A 17,757-nucleotide genomic window follows, 5' to 3' on the forward strand; every position below is an offset into this window, starting at 1 on the left:
GTAACATGGAAATTGAATTTGGGGCGAAAAAGTGTAGAGGAATTTTTGAAGATGTTCCCAAAGGGGGCCATTGAATTGATATGTAGCGGAGTATAATAATAAATAACAGCTGAAATCGTTTAAAATGATTATGGGGAAGGAAATGCGGTTCGGTTCGGCAGTTCTGGGCGATGCAGAAAGTCCAGAAAGCTTATCGACCAAAGTGGGAAAGTGTGTTCTCGAACGGCATGCGGCAGTGATTCCGGATGAACCAATTAATCAGAACCAATGCTTTCGAATATAGATAAATTGTGCATACTTTCATACTAAGGTTATTGATACTCTACTAAGCTCATGAGCTTATATAGAAAATGCGATTTGCGAATCTTCTTCCCATAATTAAATTATTCTACGAGAAAATGGTACACTTTTAGTAGCTTTCAAAATGCTATTATAAATTATCTGATTTTGTGGATTATTTCCTGCTACAGCAATCCGAAAACTAGAATTTTAATGTCACGTTTTCAAACGACTATAATAAGAATTTAACTAAAAAAAATAAAAATGTGAAATTCAATTCTGTTTTGCCCTGGGGATTTATTGTTACATGACAGCTGAACAAAGGAAAGCTTAACGATAGAAATTGGTACAGAAAGTAATTCTTGTAGAATACTTTGACACATGCTCCCGTTCAGTAGATCAACAAAATTTGAAATTATACTTTTTTTCGACACTTACTATTTATGAGACTACGAAAATGATCTTTTTTATCTGAACTGGAATTACAGTGTAGACTCTAGACATGCACCTTAAACGCACGTCCCAATAACTGTATTCAAACTTACAGTACTAGAACCAATTTTTTTTCTGTTACTTTCTTCTGGAAACTTTGCACTCGTTAGTTCGTTTAAATCAACAAGATTTAATTCACTCTGTGTTTAGTTCTGCGATCGGGGAATTTCGTTGGCTTGTGTTGAATAGAATAGTTGAAAGATTTACTACGTCTGTCATTTGCACCGAACCTGCGACACTTATCATCAGTGTTGGTAACAATCCCTTCACGCGACAGAATAAAATGAAATTCCTAAGTTTGTACCTAAGACTGAAAAGGTTTGCTATGAATGCCGTGAGGATAGAGACTGTCACGTTGCCTGCTATCCGGGCGGTCATATATGAATGTTTCGAGTATTATACAGATGAATGTCACATATATGACAGTCATAACTGAGCGCTGGTTGAATGTAGCAGTGACAGTCTTACTCATATTGGGCGGTAAAAGTAATGAAATAATGATTGCCATCAGCAGGATGGGCAGCATTTTCTTTTCGATGCCAATTTCATTTTTGGTAATAAACTTTCATGAAGAAATTCAAAACTCGGTCATTAGTGATTGTTTTCATCTCGAAACTGTTCCATGAAATGGTCAATTTCCATTATTGCAAAAAGAATCACAATTGTTGAACAATTTTTAAACATGAGTTGAATGAAAAGAGAAGTTAATATTGATCAAATATAACAACATTTAAACATTTGCTAAATACATAGGGTTTGTTAAAGCAAAATTTCACAATTTTTAAAAAAATATACGAAACAGTAATTGAATGCAAAGGCAAGTACATGTACCTTATGATCAAAAAATAACCGGAATTTTCATTTTAAAATTCCCGCGCTTGTCCAATCGGTAAACTTTTATTCTCTCAACGTTGGCAACACTTTTATACACATTCTGTCAAATTTGGACGCATATCGTACGATTAGTTTTTGTTTGGCGTCTATACAAGGAAGTTGAAAAATTTTCGTGTGGCGATTTTTATAATGGATGAAAATTTAGAACAACGGCTCGCCTTTGAAGCGCCATTCGATCGATTGTTATGCGGTTTCTACGTCACATTCAGTTCATAGATTCGATGAATGTGTGGTCACTATCTGCGTTGGAAATCATCTCTTTGGCCACATCAACACGACGCTGTTTTTGAATGAAATTCAGCTTTTTTGGCACCAGCCGAGAAGCGCCGCGTTTCAAATCCAAGACATCAGTTAAAATGTGTTCGGTTGATCCATAAGAGATGCCCAACAACACAGCAATTTCTCTAATCGGTACAGAACGATTTTGAAACACGATTTGCTTTGCCGATTCAATGTTTTCTTCAGTAACAGATGTTGTTGGGCGGCCAGGGATCTCATCATGATCGAAGCTTGTACGATCACCTTTGAAGCGTTTATACCACTCGTATGACTGTGTTTTTCATAGACACGATTCACCAAAGGCCTTTTCTAACATTTTCAACGTTTCGGAACAATTAAATCCATTTGCAACACAAAATTTGATGCACGCACGTTGTTCTAAATTTTCATCCATTATAAAAATCGCCACACGAAAAATTTTCAACTTCTTTGAATAGACGCCAAACAAAAACTAATCGTACGATATGCGTCCAAATTTGACAGAATGTGTATAAAAGTGTTGCCTACGTTGAGAGAATAAAAGTTTACCGATTGGACAAGCGCGGGAATTTTAAAATGAAAATTCCGGTTCTTTTTTGATCATAAGGTACTTTTAAAGTGCGTAAGGAGTGTATCGAAAATAAGCTATCCACATACATTTGTGTTGTACGCATGTATTTGTGATGGGTTTTTATACTCCGATCACAGCATGCTGTGCGTTTGGCTGTCAGCTTTTGTTTGTTTACTTGTTTGTGGGTTTGAAATTTTGCGTTTTAAAAATGTCGCGTATTGAAAAGGAAATGAAAATTAAGGTTCTGGACACATGGCTGATTGAGAAGGGTATTAATATGCGAAAATTGGTCAAGCGGTTTGGAATTCATCATGCCAGTGTTAAAACCATCATTAATAAGTTTGGGGAACACTATTCTTTGGATGAGCTAACAGAATGAGGCAGAAAACCCGGCTCTTCCAACCCGAAACTGGACAAGAAAGTGATATCTCTAATCATGGAGAACAAATCAATGTCAATACGTGATTTGGCCAAAAAAGCAGGAACAAGTGTCGGAATGATCCAGCGAATCAAGAGGCGAAATCACCTGAGTACCTACAAGAAGCAAAAAATCTCGAAACAAAGTGTAGAACAGAAGAAGCGAGCAGCAACAAGGGCCCGGAAATTGTATTCGCGTCTTTTGCAGTGTCCGGATGCATGCGTTTTAATGGACGATGAGACTTATGTAAAGGAGGACTCAAAAACCCTTCCAGGTCCACAACACTTTACTGTCGTCGTTGGGGAGGATGTGAGGAACTATAAATGCAGAAATCTATCAATCTGAGTGTCTCCAGAAGAGATTGATGCCTTTATATAAGAAGCATAGTACACCTTCACTGTTTTGGCCGGATTTAGCGTCAGCTCACTATGCCAAAACCACTGTCAATTGGCTTGCGGAAAAGGGTATAAATTTCGTTGAGAAAAATCCACCAAATTGCCCTCAGTTTCGACCCATCGAACGTTACTGGGCAATCGTGAAGAGGGTCTGCAAGAAGACTGGTTAGGCAGCTGGGGACATGCAGGAGTTCAAAAAAATTTGGGCTGAAGCGTCCAAAAAATGAGATGCATACTTGTCCGGAACTTGGTGAAGAGCGTTCGATCAAATGTTCGAAAATTCGAGAAGGAATATCTTAAATTTCATCCGGTTTTCATTATGCTCAAGTTTAACCTCGTACAATAGAGGGTCAATTTTTATTTAGAATAAAATATCGTTTTTTATCATAATTTAAAAGAAAAATGTGTGGATAGCTTATTTTCGATACACTCCTTAGGGTTGTCAACAGATGAAAATTTACTATGTTTGAAAAAAAAATCAAATTTTATTTGAATGAAATGAAAAGTCAATGGTCAAAGGAATTTTTTAGAATCCATCATTCCAAGGTATGTAGGATTGTCAACATTAATTGAAATTGACAACCACCGGAAATTGACAATTTTCAGAAATATGTCAAATATTTTGTATTTTGTATATTTGTACAAAAAAGGAAAGTCATTACCGGCCGAAAATCGTAAGATTTAGATATTTTCAATATGCATAGGATTTTCAACCTGTAAATTTTGTATATTATCTGAACCGAAATGAAAGTCAATGGTGACAAAATATCAGCTTTTTTCAAGTGTGCAAATTTGCCAATCAACGAAAATTTAAATTGTTTGGGAAATTTTAAAAAATGGACTGAATAAAAAAGGTCGTCAATATTGATCGAAAATCACATTATTTAAGAATTTTCGAGTTGCAAATACGGGAATTTATGTATCACAATTTACAAATCATATAACGGTTTTCAGTGGACTTTTTTGGTGTTTACAGATTCAATATAAGATTTATTATGTAAAACTCAAGACTGCTACAAGTATTTACTAAAATTAATGCTGTTCCTTGGGATAACCTTACAGAATAATAAAAATGTTTGTTAAAAAATTGGCGGGGCGAATATTTTTAAGTTTGCCTCGAACATTAGAAATGCTCCCTGCGGCTTTGCTGTGTATTTCCCTATTTGATTTTACCTCAGAACTAAACGAGAGAAAAAAGGCGAGTGGGTAATGTCAGAGACATAACTGGATGTCGTGAATACGAAAACAACTGACATGTTCCTTGACACTTCCGAATATGAATTAGTTGATCAATTGTATGAATTATGCAAGCATACCTCTTTTCCACATTTTTCGCAAAAACAAAGAAGGCTTCACTTGATCTAGATTACTGTGAATTCCACACAGCGAAAAGTGCACAAATCAAATCAAACAGTTCTAGATTTGCACTAAACTGAGGATATTTTCGATCGATTTGCGAGCAAGAAATCCTAATAGTTCTTTAGAAAACTTTTAGGGCCATTAGAACGGCTGATTTTGTGTGATGCTCCCCACCGTTGTCCTCTTTTCGTTGTTTTTTCACCAATGCAAACGACTGGCAGCTATGACGTAATTGCTCTTGTCGGAAGCGAAACCAGCTTTGTAAACGACACACAATACATCTGCTCGCAGTGGCGATAGAATCCAAACTGATCCAATTTTTGTTGAGAGGCTTGTTTTTACCTGATTTCGTTTGTAGCTTTTTCACCAATGGGCGGTCTTAACGGCTATAAAAATAGCAGCATATAGAATTTTATTTTCGATATTTCATTTCGGATTTGCATTTCATTGAAAGAAACTATCAGGATGCTGTACGGGATTCATTCCTGCCTATCAGAAGGACCAAATTGTGGAACTCACTACGATATTAAACACTGTTCGGAACATTTTCCTCGAACGATTTGTTGTACAGCAGCAGATATTTTGTTCTCTTCCTCAGAACGCGTTGTGATTGGCTGGTGTTGACATGGGTCAAATGAGACAGGTTTTTCAATAGTGTACTATTGAAAAACTTCAATGCTTTTGCTATACACGTTTAAGTTGAAAAATTTCGATTCTTTTGGTAGTTAGATTATATAAATCCTTCCACAGATCACTTAGCTATGAGCTTTCAAAATACGAGAAAGGCAAACGCGCCTTATGAATTATCCTCTTTGATACTCGTTTATACCAAACATTTCAGAAAAGTTTGATTTTGATTTATTTGAGATTATGTCACACTACTGAAAATTTTATCATAAAATTGTGATCATATTTCCGATGGCATGTAGCAAAAATTATGTTGATTCGTTAGATACAACAAGAGATATTCACGATCAAAAACTTATCACTCACTCAGAGGGTAAATTTTTAAAAGGCACCCCATAGTAACGTAAGTCGTATTCACGACAAACGAAGTGAAATCCTATTTTTTAAAAGATGAAAACTCTTTTCAATGGAGTTCTTGTTTGCTACAAGTAATCTTGGAGGTTAAATTAAACATAGTCTCCTAACAATATGAGTTTCAATGGGTTCTGATATGACCTTGACTGTTTTAATTTTCGAATTAAAGGCACATAACAAGTTTCGGTTTGGACATGAAAAATTTATTGATACAAAAAACTTAGACTTTCTATCCTTAAAGGCCTGCGATTTATGGTCAGTTGGTGATTATTATCTATCTTGAAACGAAACTTCATCCAAAAACAGTGCAGTTTGTTGTGAATCCACTCTAAATTTTGGAAATTCATTTGTATTTTTATTTCTCTTAATATGCATTGGGTTAAAAGCAATAAAATAAGATCGACTATTTCCCGGGTTGGCGGTTCAATGCATAGGACGCTGGTCTTACAAGCCAGTTGTCGTATGTTCGAGCCCCGACCTGGAAGGATTCCTAGTGTCAGTAGGATCCATAGTACTAGCCATGCAACGATTCTGTACACTAAGAATCGGCTGCGAGGTCTGTTGAAACAGAAAGGCCAAATTCCACCAAAGAAATGTAATGCCAAGACTTTGCTTTGCTTTGTTTTGACTATTTTCAAAGACAATCTAGATAAATTTTCGAAAAATAACTCGTAAATAGCAAACGAAAACCAAAGTAACAGCCAATCTTGCCATGTTATGGCAATACTTGAAATTTTCTTGATACTTCGAATCGAGAAATGGTATAAACACTGTTTAAATTAATATTAGTTATTGCCTTTTCATTTTGTTGTTGATGAAATATTCCAATTGTATTAGGTAGAACTGATCTAATAGTTCCATATTAAAGAAAGCAATAAACAGCTTTAGAATTAGATGAAAGAATTGTTTACAATACTTTTATATTTTAAAGTTAAAACAACAACTTCCCAGTAAATTTGTCTTCTATAAATATTTTACTCTTGGTTTGATATTACAATGATAGACTTTGCTACCCGTTAAAGTAGAGCTTCTAGAGACAAATGTACATGTCCAGAAAGTTTGATTGAACTTCGGGAGGTTGGTGTCAGTTTTATTTAAATTTTACTTATTCCAATTTCAGATTCAATATCTACAGAAGCCGGGGAGACCGGGGTTAAAACATCCATCAAATCTCTACCGTGTCAACTCCAAGCGCGTTTACAAAGTCAATCCATGAATCGAAATAATACCAGTTTGATAAGATATTTAGGCTGTCCGGTTTAACCACGTGTCCGGTCTAGCCCCGTGTCTCCCCTAATATTTTTTTAGTTTAAAGGGAAGGGGGGATTGAACCTCTAAACCCCCTCCCCCCTTGTATGTGCATCTGATTATAATCCAAGTATATTTAAACGCACTCTTACCAAACTTGACACAGATACTTCTTGCTCTTTAGAGATTCATAAGATAATTTTTCAATGGAAGAGTAGTACATTACAGATACTCCTTACGGAACTCAGGGAAGATCATAAGAGTAAGCATAGGGGAAGGTAATTGTAAGTGCACATGAAAAGGGGGTAGGTAATGTAAAATTATTCCAACTTACATGTGGATCTGACTTCATCGTTGGCGTTAATGAGATTAGTGCTATTTTTTAAAATGAAGGAGTAATTTCCAAAATAATGCATAGATAACAACTATAAGATTCGAGTAACTTCACGCTCTGAATGAAAAATAGTCATTTTTACACTAAAATACAATTTTATAGTTCAAAAGCAATACATTTGATCTTTCTCTGGAGCTTAGTCAAATTCAAGATGTTTGAACATAAAATGATCATAGCATACTTTTCGAAAAATATTATATATGATTTTTTCCTAATTCAATAAACAATGGTTGGTTTTCTGAGAACTTTTGTTTAAAGATAGAGAAGATTAAAAAATAAGATAAAGAAAACTCTGCTGAAAAGAATTTTTTTCCGTTTGATAGCAATTTCTCTTAAACATATTGTAGGTTGCCTCTTATTCTAACTATGTGCATATAACCTTTGTATAAGTATAAGAGTCTATGAAAATGTCTGTGAATGCTTCACACTAGGGATTTGAAATAACGCAACCTAGTATGAGAATCATCAAGTCGAATCAACTTGCGAATTTTCTCTGGGTAAATTCCACACAGCGCCGATCATGGCAAAACTGTATCTATTTTGGTAAGAGCCGTGAAATACTCAGAGTATTAGGTGGAGCGAAGAAATGTTGAAAAATTCTCTCACGGTTCATGCATTGAGAGCCAATGAGTTCTACCAGATTGACGATTTTGTATACAATGTAGAAAAATATCGAGCCGCTCTCTGCCAAATTATCGGCAATCACCAAAACTGGCAGTAGGATATCGTACGTAATTCTGTAATTTTTTGTATAGAAAATTGAAAACCTACTTGTAATATGGAATAGGGAAAGAGAAATTAACTAACACAGATGGCTCGATCGATTCAATTAAAGTTTGACATTACATCTAATGGTTTTATATTTGTGATTCTGTGTAACTCATTTGTACTAAACCAGGGAGGACGCTTCAAAATAATTTTCAGAATTTTATTCCAAATCCTTTGAAATGTTTTCTTTCTGGTGAAACAACAACTTGACCAAATTGGTAGTGCATAAAGCATGGCTGGTCGGAAAATTTGTTGATAAATTAAGAATTTGTTTTTTAAACAGAACTTAGAATTTCTTTTGATAAGAGGATATAAACATTTAATATATTTATTACACTTTGCTTGGATTCCTTCAATGTGATCCATGAAAGTGAGCTTTTTGTCATACTTTGAACCTAAGTATTTTGCTAGATCGGACCATGTCAATTCCAAGCCATTCAAATTAATAACGTGATTATTGTTTGGTTTAAGAAAATAAAGCTTCAGGCTTATGAAGAAAGATAATTTATTGCGTTTTTGCTGCGTTTAGTGAAATTTTTCATTTTGACTGATAATCTCTGGAAATATTGAAGCTTCTTTATAGGCGACTGCAGGTCACTCGTAGATTTCTTCCTGTGGCTAATGGACTTGTATCGGCACAGAATAGAGATTTCTAACAATCAACGGGTAAATTTGGAAGGTCAGAAGTAAAAACATTACAGAAGATTGAAGCTACGTACGGGTAGCAATTCAAATTTACATTTTTGATAATTTTGAATCATTCTGATCAAATAAATGGGAGACTAGAAATCAGACATTTTTGCTATTAAACCTTTGTGCCAAACACTGTCGAATGCCTTTTCTATGTCTAGAAGAGCAACTCCAGAAGATTTATTTGCTGTTATCATGTTCGTTACTCTGACAAGTTGATGAGTACTTGAATGTTCATAACGAAATCCAAACTGCTCTGGTAAAAAATTGAATTCTCATTTATATGAGTCATCATAACAAAATATATATTTCGAAAAGTTTATTTATACCTTCCATCTAGTTGATTGTTGGTTCAAATGACGTGAATGCCGTATGTTAGTTGTTTTCATCATCAGCTCTTTTGCTTTGAAAAAATTAAAAAGATAATACAGCAAAAACAGTAATTGATTGATAATAAGTTGTTCCAATCAAATTTAGAAAACAAGAATCATTGTAGTTGTATTGCGTTTGGGGGATGTTCTTAGTACAGTTTAAAAACCAACTTATCATCGAAATAAGCATTTTTTTTTCAATGATATTTTGAACAGTTCTGGTGTAAAATCACGAAACAAAGTCACACGTTTTTGTATAAACAGAAAAAAAAATTCCCACAATTCGTTGCCTGCACGCTGTCAGCCCAGTTTCCTGCGCCTGCTTCGATTCGATTCCGTATGCATATTGCAGTGTGCTAGCTAAAAGTGTACATCATATTTGCCCAGTAGGCACAGTAGGAAAACTACTCACCATTCAGATGTCCGTTCTCGTAGACGAACTCGCCGTTGTCCAGCCGATGCTTCTTGATCTGGGAGGCGGCGTGATGTGACATGTGCGACGCCGGCATTGACAGTCCAACGGGGCCTCGTTTCGGGGGTCTGCCGGGCCTAGAGCTGTGCGATAGCAGAGAGTTACTGGTGTTAAGACAGGGTTTTCGGTTAGTACTAGCTAGGCACGAGTTTTTGATTTTTGTTTTTTTTTTATATATACATGGTTGATAGGTCTAAGGGGGTGTTGTACAGGAACGGGAAAGAGGAATAAGCTTCATGATTTCCGACTTATTGAGAACCGTAAACCTGCCGTTTCAATCTTACATTTGATGACTACCCTCGGCCGTACGGTTTGGACAGATTGCAAAGAAAAGATAGCCCCTTTCGCCACGATGGATGTTTTGACCTTCGAGCGGATCGCGAAAGGAACAACCGAGCAGTTTACCGTTTTATATGTTTCCAAAGTTCAAAACAAATCCGATCCAGGTCTCGATTCTCGTTGCCTACCGCCGGATTACCGCACAGTTGCAAGTTGTTGCGAGAGAACGGAAATTTCGAAAATACTATACTACTGAAGGATTTATGATTTCTGCGGAAAAAGGGCAGCAGCTTCAACACACGCCAGAAAACGGAACCCCGGCAGAGAAAGAAGCCCAACTCTCGGAAAGGTAAAACACCAAGTACTTGTAATTGCAGGTTGAAAGTTTGATTTATGCATTTTATGATCTTTAGGTTTATTATACGATTGTGCACCTTTGCCAGATAGAGAGAGAGCAGAGAAAGAAAAAAAAACGGGCAGTCGGAGTTGGATCTGGTGTTCTCGGGACGAAGTTCGCCACCGTGAGGAGCCTTCAGCATATAAATAAAAGAAACTTTTCCCTTCAACTGGCGAACTGCACCACCAACAGCAGCAGCAGCGGCAGCAACCACAGAACTACGGAACAAAGACCTTTTGCGTGGCATCCGTGAATTACAGGAACGAAAAGAATATACACGTCGAGCTTGATTTATTTCGGTGTGTAATAAAATATTAATTATATTTTCTACAAATTAATTTTCAAACATAAATATTCCATTAAAGCCCATTTCCCCTATTCATAATCCTTATTAGCCGAGCACCGTTCGTTTGGGCCGTAATTCCAGCGGTGAGCCAGGAGTCCAAGACAAAAATCGGACGATCTTCAAGCGAGAAAATCACGGTGCAGATTATGTCGGGAAAAGGGCCACCAGGAAAATACCACCCACAGATTTTCCACTGATTCCTCGGCCTCGGTTGATAGGAGCTCTTTTTTTTTGTTGCTTCACCAGGAGGCGACGATGGGAGACAGCAGACGAAGCCGGGTTTTAGGCGGCTTACTTTCTTACACGCTTCATCACCCTGCTTCGAATGAAACAGCAAGGAACAAAAAAAAAAAACACCGACGCTATTTCGTCGTACGCCAACCGGAGAAAGTGGTGACAGCGGCGACGGTGAAGGAGGATTAATAGAATTAAGAGTCGGTACGTGGCAAAACGGGCAGCATTTGCTGGTGCTAAGGGAAATATGAATGGTTTCGAGAGAGAGAAAAAGAACTTTGGAATTAAAAAAAATTAGAAATGGATACATAAATAAAAATGTTCTCATTTCACTTACCGCGGAGAGGGGGGAGGAAGCGGGATTGTGGTAAAACTTTTTAGCATATCGGGAAAACGCGTAAATGACCGCGAAGGGAAACGAATTGGATAATAATTTAGCGGGTTGTAATTGAGACTGAATGGACGAATCCGCAAAGGCTTTTTTCGGTGAAATGCGCTATCATTCGGGATAAAGAGCATGGCAGGATCGGAACGATTCGTTTCGCACCAGCAGATATAAAGCTCAATTCACTTTATATCTACTGGTAGCACTGGTTTTACTGCGCTCTAATTGGTCGGTTCGGGTGGTGTTTTTAACAGTAAATTTCTTAAGAAGCTATCTTTGTTCGATGGAAAAGTTTTATTACTATTCATCAAGATTTGCCAACCAAACACGTATATTCGTCCAAAAATTTAAGCACATATCCATAGATAGAACCGATGTTCACAAACTTAGATTCAAATGAAAGGTCCTGAGGTCACATACGTAATCCTTAATTCTACAGATTGCTTCAAATTCTTTCACTCGAAATTTACTTTAAATCAATCTGTTCTAGAAGTTTAGTTCAATATTGAACGATAAATAGGACTCGGCTCACGGATGTCGAAATGCTCTGGATTGATAAATAAAAAGAGTTTATAAATCATTTAGCAGAGCCAACATTGCGTATCGCATCAAACAGGGATCCATTGCTTATCTTGTACATGTACTTAATTAAATAGTAAACAAAAATTCAAACTGTTTCAAAAAAGTCAAAGTGCTTTAGCAAAAGTGAAAATACTTCAATACTGACTAAAAAATCTAATCTTTTCAGTGAACACTAAAAACGCTTAACTTTTTATATTGGAGAAAGTTTTAGAAAAACTTCCGAATGGAGAATAATCAACAAGAATTGCCCTTGGAGTATCGTGATGTCATAACCCAACTAATAAATTCCTAGCGTACCCAAGGTAGACTATCGAATATCCCAGTTCGCGACATTCTTGCTTGTCGTGACATTCCTTACATGATACTTCTTTATTATTTCATTAAGTCCATTGGAGTTCCAATTTAAATTTTATTTTATTTGAGACTGTTTTCTCTTCCATGAGTTCAGCCAATATATGATATTGAATAAAAGTGATGAACTGATACAAACAAACCTGAAATAGTTATAAGATCATGTACAAAATAAATGTATTTCATTTAATGTAATTTAAAATAGCAACTCGTTTGATAAAAACAGTGTTTAGATTAACTAATTAATACCAACATACTAATATGATATTCGAAATGTATTAGGTTTAAAGTACTATGTATTGTGGATGCCACGGCGAAGAAAAACTTATGTATATTATAATAAACGTATTTATGAAAAAAAAAGAATTGCCCTACATGGGATTTCGCATACTTCGGAGAACGCTGAGAATTCTTTTTCTAACTAGCCGAAGAAATATGGAATGAAGAACACCAAAAGACCACGAAAGGTGCCGAAAAAGCTGTGAAATTATCAACTTATTATACTGAGTCCATCAGAAGTGTTATGACCTCTGTCAGAAATCTCTACTATTCAATAACCTGTTTTACTGAAAGAACTTCTCTTCCCGAATTTTCCAATTAGTTTTCAGAGCAGTGCGATTCATTCAAATCAACAAACAAGACACCTAAAACACACGGGACTCTTTTCGAAAGATTATTAAAATACCAAACTGACGAAATACAGGCGATATGAAACGAAGCTTACGAAAAATGAGTTTGATATGTCATTTTTCGAATTTAACTGGTAAACAAAGAAATATTTTTCAAGATATTCGCTAACATCCTATACTAACAGTGTGCAGTTTTCAAGATCGCATCCATTAGCGGAAAACTATTCATTCACCTATTTTTGAGCTAGCGTCGTTTCGTTTTCGACTCGACAGGGCAAAACAGTTTATATTGAACTGCTTTGCTACTTAGCAGTCAAAAAAACACTAAACAGATGTACAGTTATTTACTGATAGGTGGCATAACAGTTCAACATAAACTGTTCTGCACCGAAGAGTCGAAGATGAAACGTAAAACTAGGGAAAGTATTGTTCGGAAGAGCCGCTATAAGTGTCGTAGTGAACTTACGATGATGAAGCTGTTGAGATTTAATAAATATTTGAGCAAACCCACAACTCCCGAATAGCGACATGACTAGCAAACACAACTCCAACAAAACCACCGTCCGGATCCGTCAGATATCACTCCAATAAAGTCAGCAAACAGTCAAACTGGACCCTTAAAAAGAACCATTCATAATACAAAATCTATGAAAATCTAATATTTTCTGCAGATATCTACAGATTTATCCATCAACATAGTGAATAATTTTTAAACAGGAGAAGATACTGGAAGTTCTGGCACAAATCGCGAATATTTAAACAAATTCAACACCATTTTAGATAGCTTTATTTGTCGAATCATATCGTCAGAGATACCTCATAGGCTCATCTCCGAAAAGTTGTATCGAAATTATCTATATAAAACGTTGATGGCTGATCGTTGTGAATCTGTTTCCAGGGGAAAACAGATTAATATTTCCACTACAATCTAATGACACTGGTTAAACTAGAATTAATATCACACAACATTCTTAGTATTAATAAATTTCGAGTATCTATTTCAGAGGTAAAGACACGAGTCCTGCCCTGCCTCTGAATTCGTCAAGAAATAATTTCCGATCGTTTGCGATCAGAATATGGATCCGTTTTCCAATTACTTTGTCTTAAGAAATAAATCTCTTTCAATAAAGGACTTCTGGAAACGGATTGCTTTTGGAAATCTTCAGAATAAAACCAAATTCTCAATTTTAGTTTTTCTTAATGTTCGAAAGATTATGAACTAAAATGTGTTTGATTTCTCCAATATATTGATCATTAAAATATTGTAAAACCGCCCATATGCTTTATTTTGGCCGAATTTTGGTAAATTCATCACAAAAAAATTGGATTTTACTGGTGACCTAATCGAACAAACGATGAAATTCAAAAAGACCTGGCGACGGGAAATTTCATTTATTCATTTCGACTGTAACTTGCATTCGGTTATTAAGTGCGAGTGTACGAATTTATATGCAACCTTGGCTCAGTCGATAAACGGGCATACTTTGTATTCCAATGATTCTCGGTTCATGTCGCGGCGGCCGCTATCGGGTTTTTTCTTTTTTATTTTTTAATGATTTTCATGCCATGGAATTTTCCAATCACACAATATTACATGTTCTTGCACGTAAATTTGCTTGAACTACGATGTTATAAGATCACAGGTTTTTTTTTTCGAAGTGTGTTATTATGTCTAACTTCAATGGACATCATTTGCAATCGCAATTTTAGAGCTAAAGCAGTGTGATGTACTAAAAATATGACTGAATTAAAAAAAAACGAAATGATATTATGAGCAAAATGATTTAAATCATAAAAATGTATGTACTTGATTTGAATCACTTTGCTCATAAAATCATCAGTAATAGGTATGATCTTATGTGAAGACATAATTTTCATAATTTTCTACTCAGTGTACCGGCAATGAATATGTGTCCGTTTAAATTCTTTAGTTTCTTCCTTTGTACGGCTGTTGAGTGTGAAATTAAATCTCAAACTGCGCCAGGAAAATATCTTGGTATTACTAAAATTCATTCCCAATTCTTGCATTAATTAATTGTTAGTAAAAAGTTCCGTAAAAACGCATATTTAACTTCCTACATTTTTCAAATTCCGGATATTTTCTTTAAAATCGGGTTGAATGTTCTAGAGATTAGATTACACTTAAATTGAACGAAGATGAAGTAGACTTGAATAAATTTAGAAGCTTAGGCACATATACTTTTGTTCTATGAAATATTCTCCGAATGTCTATTACAGGAAATCAAAAACCCTGTAAATACAAGGAATTTTATTTAATCTGGTAAAACTGGAATTTTTGCTCAAATCCGGGAAAAAATCGTATGGGTGATATTCTTTACGTACATTTTTATTACATACAGTCAAACTTTACAGTTAAATTGCAGCACTGCTTGATTATTACCAAAAAATCACATTTCAACTCAAAGATTCGATTATGTCAATAGCAAACAAATTTGTCTGTCGATTATTACCGACAGATACTTTTGATGCAATTCGTCATAGTCGATTTTTCAGATGTCTATTAGGAACTTATCCGAAAAGTACCAAAATACCAAATGTCTTCGAAATCTGTTAATGAATATCATTTATATTTTTCTGTTTTATATGCTATTATAGAAAACAAAATTACTCCTATTTTGTTGACAATTGTTGATCATCGGTTAAAAGTAGAAGATACAAAAACGTGAGCAGAAGAAAAAGTTGAAGGAAAGATAATATAGTTTCTCTGAATAAGGTCAAAGCAATTTCATCCAATGCCAGTTCGACCGAAAATTGTTTCAACCGAAAGTTATATCTCCGAGAGTCATTCCTCCAAAAGCTATTTCATCGAAATGATTACTTTTCCAAGGGCCGATTCACCGAAAGTGTTATTCATTGAAAAGAGTGATTGTACCGAGCGACGAGTGAATTATGTCAGTGACAAAACCGGATGACTTGAATACGAATAAAATGAACGCTTCAGTTTCTTTGATGTTGATGGATCTGAATTCTGGCCCTAGAGCTCTGGAATCGAATTTTGAAGCCGAAGGCTAGCACTATATTCTGGAACTAGATTCTGAAATTCAATTGCGATTCTAGATTCTGGAAGTGAATTTTGAACCTGACACTGAATTCTGCATTTGTGTTCTAGAACTGAATTCCGAATCTGTATTGAAGAACTGATTACTGAATCTGTGACTTGAAACAGAATATTGGAGCAGAATTGGTTCGTAACTAAATTGTGAATTTCAACTACAAAAGTCCGGTACGGAATTCAATTTTCAAATTTGGATCCAAAGTTCAGTTTCAAAACTAGTTCTATAATCCAGATGCGGAATTTAGTTCAAAAATCTTCAGAACCTTGTGCCTGCATTCAATAACACTTTTAGAATTGTGAAGATGGATTTTTAGGCCGACATTGTGGAGCTGAAATGGGTCTTCGGGTCAGTCCTTCCGACGGCAGGTCATTGACGGCATTCTCGCCCTAAACCATTTATGGAGAACCATAAATAATCCCAAGTAACACATGCAACTGGTTTATACAAAAGAAAATAAAACATTACCTACATAATAGTTGCATAATAGACTCAACGAAACAAGTCGGATTATGATGGTGACGATGATGTTAATATATTGTTACGAATTTACATCTGATCACATTAAGTTCCGACGTAACTTTTCATTAACCTAACTCTTACGCAACATCTTTGCATTGACTGTTGTTTGGTTGGGTTTTTTGGGTCACCGCAACAATATTTTCCGTACATTTTCCCGGATTATAATATTAAAGCAATTAATTCCTCAATTTTAAGAAAATGGTATAGCTCTAATACGAAAAGCTATTGGAATTTTGAAGAATTTTTGCCAGTATTTTGTAAAAACTTATGTAAATGGCTGCCCCTTACAACCAATTTCAAAAACATTTGTTCTTTTTTGCATAACTTTGATCTATGAAATACTAATATTAATCAGCAATAAACATTTTATTTGAATACATTTTGACTGTTTAGCTTCAAATTTCATATGATGGAAATTAAAATATAAATATTAATTCTATGCCGATGCTCTAAAACTTAAAATATCGAAATCGCGAATGCTTTCAATAAGTACAATAAACAACTTCACCGTAAATATCGAATAACACAAATATTTTGAATAGAAATAGTGAGTTTACACAATTTTGAATTCAATATTTTAGTTTTGATTATCGGATGCCAACCATTTCTCATAAATGTTGAATGGAAAAACATCAACAAATAAAATCTTGACTCAAACGTATTTTTTCTGTTTCATTGTGACCGATGTGCGAACTGGATTTAATCAAATATTCGTTACTGACAAGTTGTTCCGTAAAACTCGGTAAGTCGCACAAGCATCATGCACGTTACTGTGTCTTCAACTTGCTCTATGAATTTATTTCATATCCCGAACAAATGCCAAAATGGAGAATTGACAATATTAGAAAGTGAAATAATTTCGCATTGGAAGTTATAATCGAACAAAGATGGAAATAAGAGGATAAATAAAAAAAAATAAGAGCTGCAGGATAATGAATATTGTTATTTCGTGAGTTTGATTTCAATTTTTTTATATTTAAATCGATCAGTTTTCAAAGAAGATTTATTTAAGATAGTAGTCGATATAGCGCTCTAAAAAATACTGTCCACTCTCCCGAAGCAAAAAACTTTCAAATTTTACTATAGTCATCTAAGTTATTTGCAAAAAGTCGGATAGGTGCAACTTAGTTTGAGAAGCCCATTTAAGCATTTTTTTAATGCTAAAACCTGATAAAAACATTAGGAGCAAAATCCGAACACGGATTTTACAATGAAAGAGTCGCTTAAAAACATCTTTCACCAGAAACTAGTAAAGAAAACTTTGAATGTAAAAACCGGACAAAAACTTCTTCCAAATTAATTGGTTTC

General features: G+C 35.2%; 1 protein-coding gene across 10 annotated transcripts in view; it reads right to left on the reverse strand.

Moving 5' to 3' along the window:
• LOC131432119 (dachshund homolog 2) overlaps positions 1–17,757 on the reverse strand; it is a 130,954-nt gene that overhangs the window by 30,620 nt on the left and 82,577 nt on the right. For 4 of the 10 annotated variants that reach the window (XM_058598219.1, XM_058598214.1, XM_058598221.1 and 1 more), the window contains one exon: positions 9,591–9,727. In XM_058598219.1, coding sequence (XP_058454202.1) covers positions 9,591–9,727 — 137 coding nt within the window. Of the gene's footprint in view, positions 1–9,590; positions 9,755–17,757 lie in introns of all 10 variants that reach the window. The other 6 variants (XM_058598216.1, XM_058598220.1, XM_058598212.1 and 3 more) reach the window with 2 other exon arrangements.

The sequence above is a fragment of the Malaya genurostris genome, chromosome 2, assembly GCF_030247185.1.
Source record: "Malaya genurostris strain Urasoe2022 chromosome 2, Malgen_1.1, whole genome shotgun sequence".
Taxonomy (NCBI): domain Eukaryota; kingdom Metazoa; phylum Arthropoda; class Insecta; order Diptera; family Culicidae; genus Malaya; species Malaya genurostris.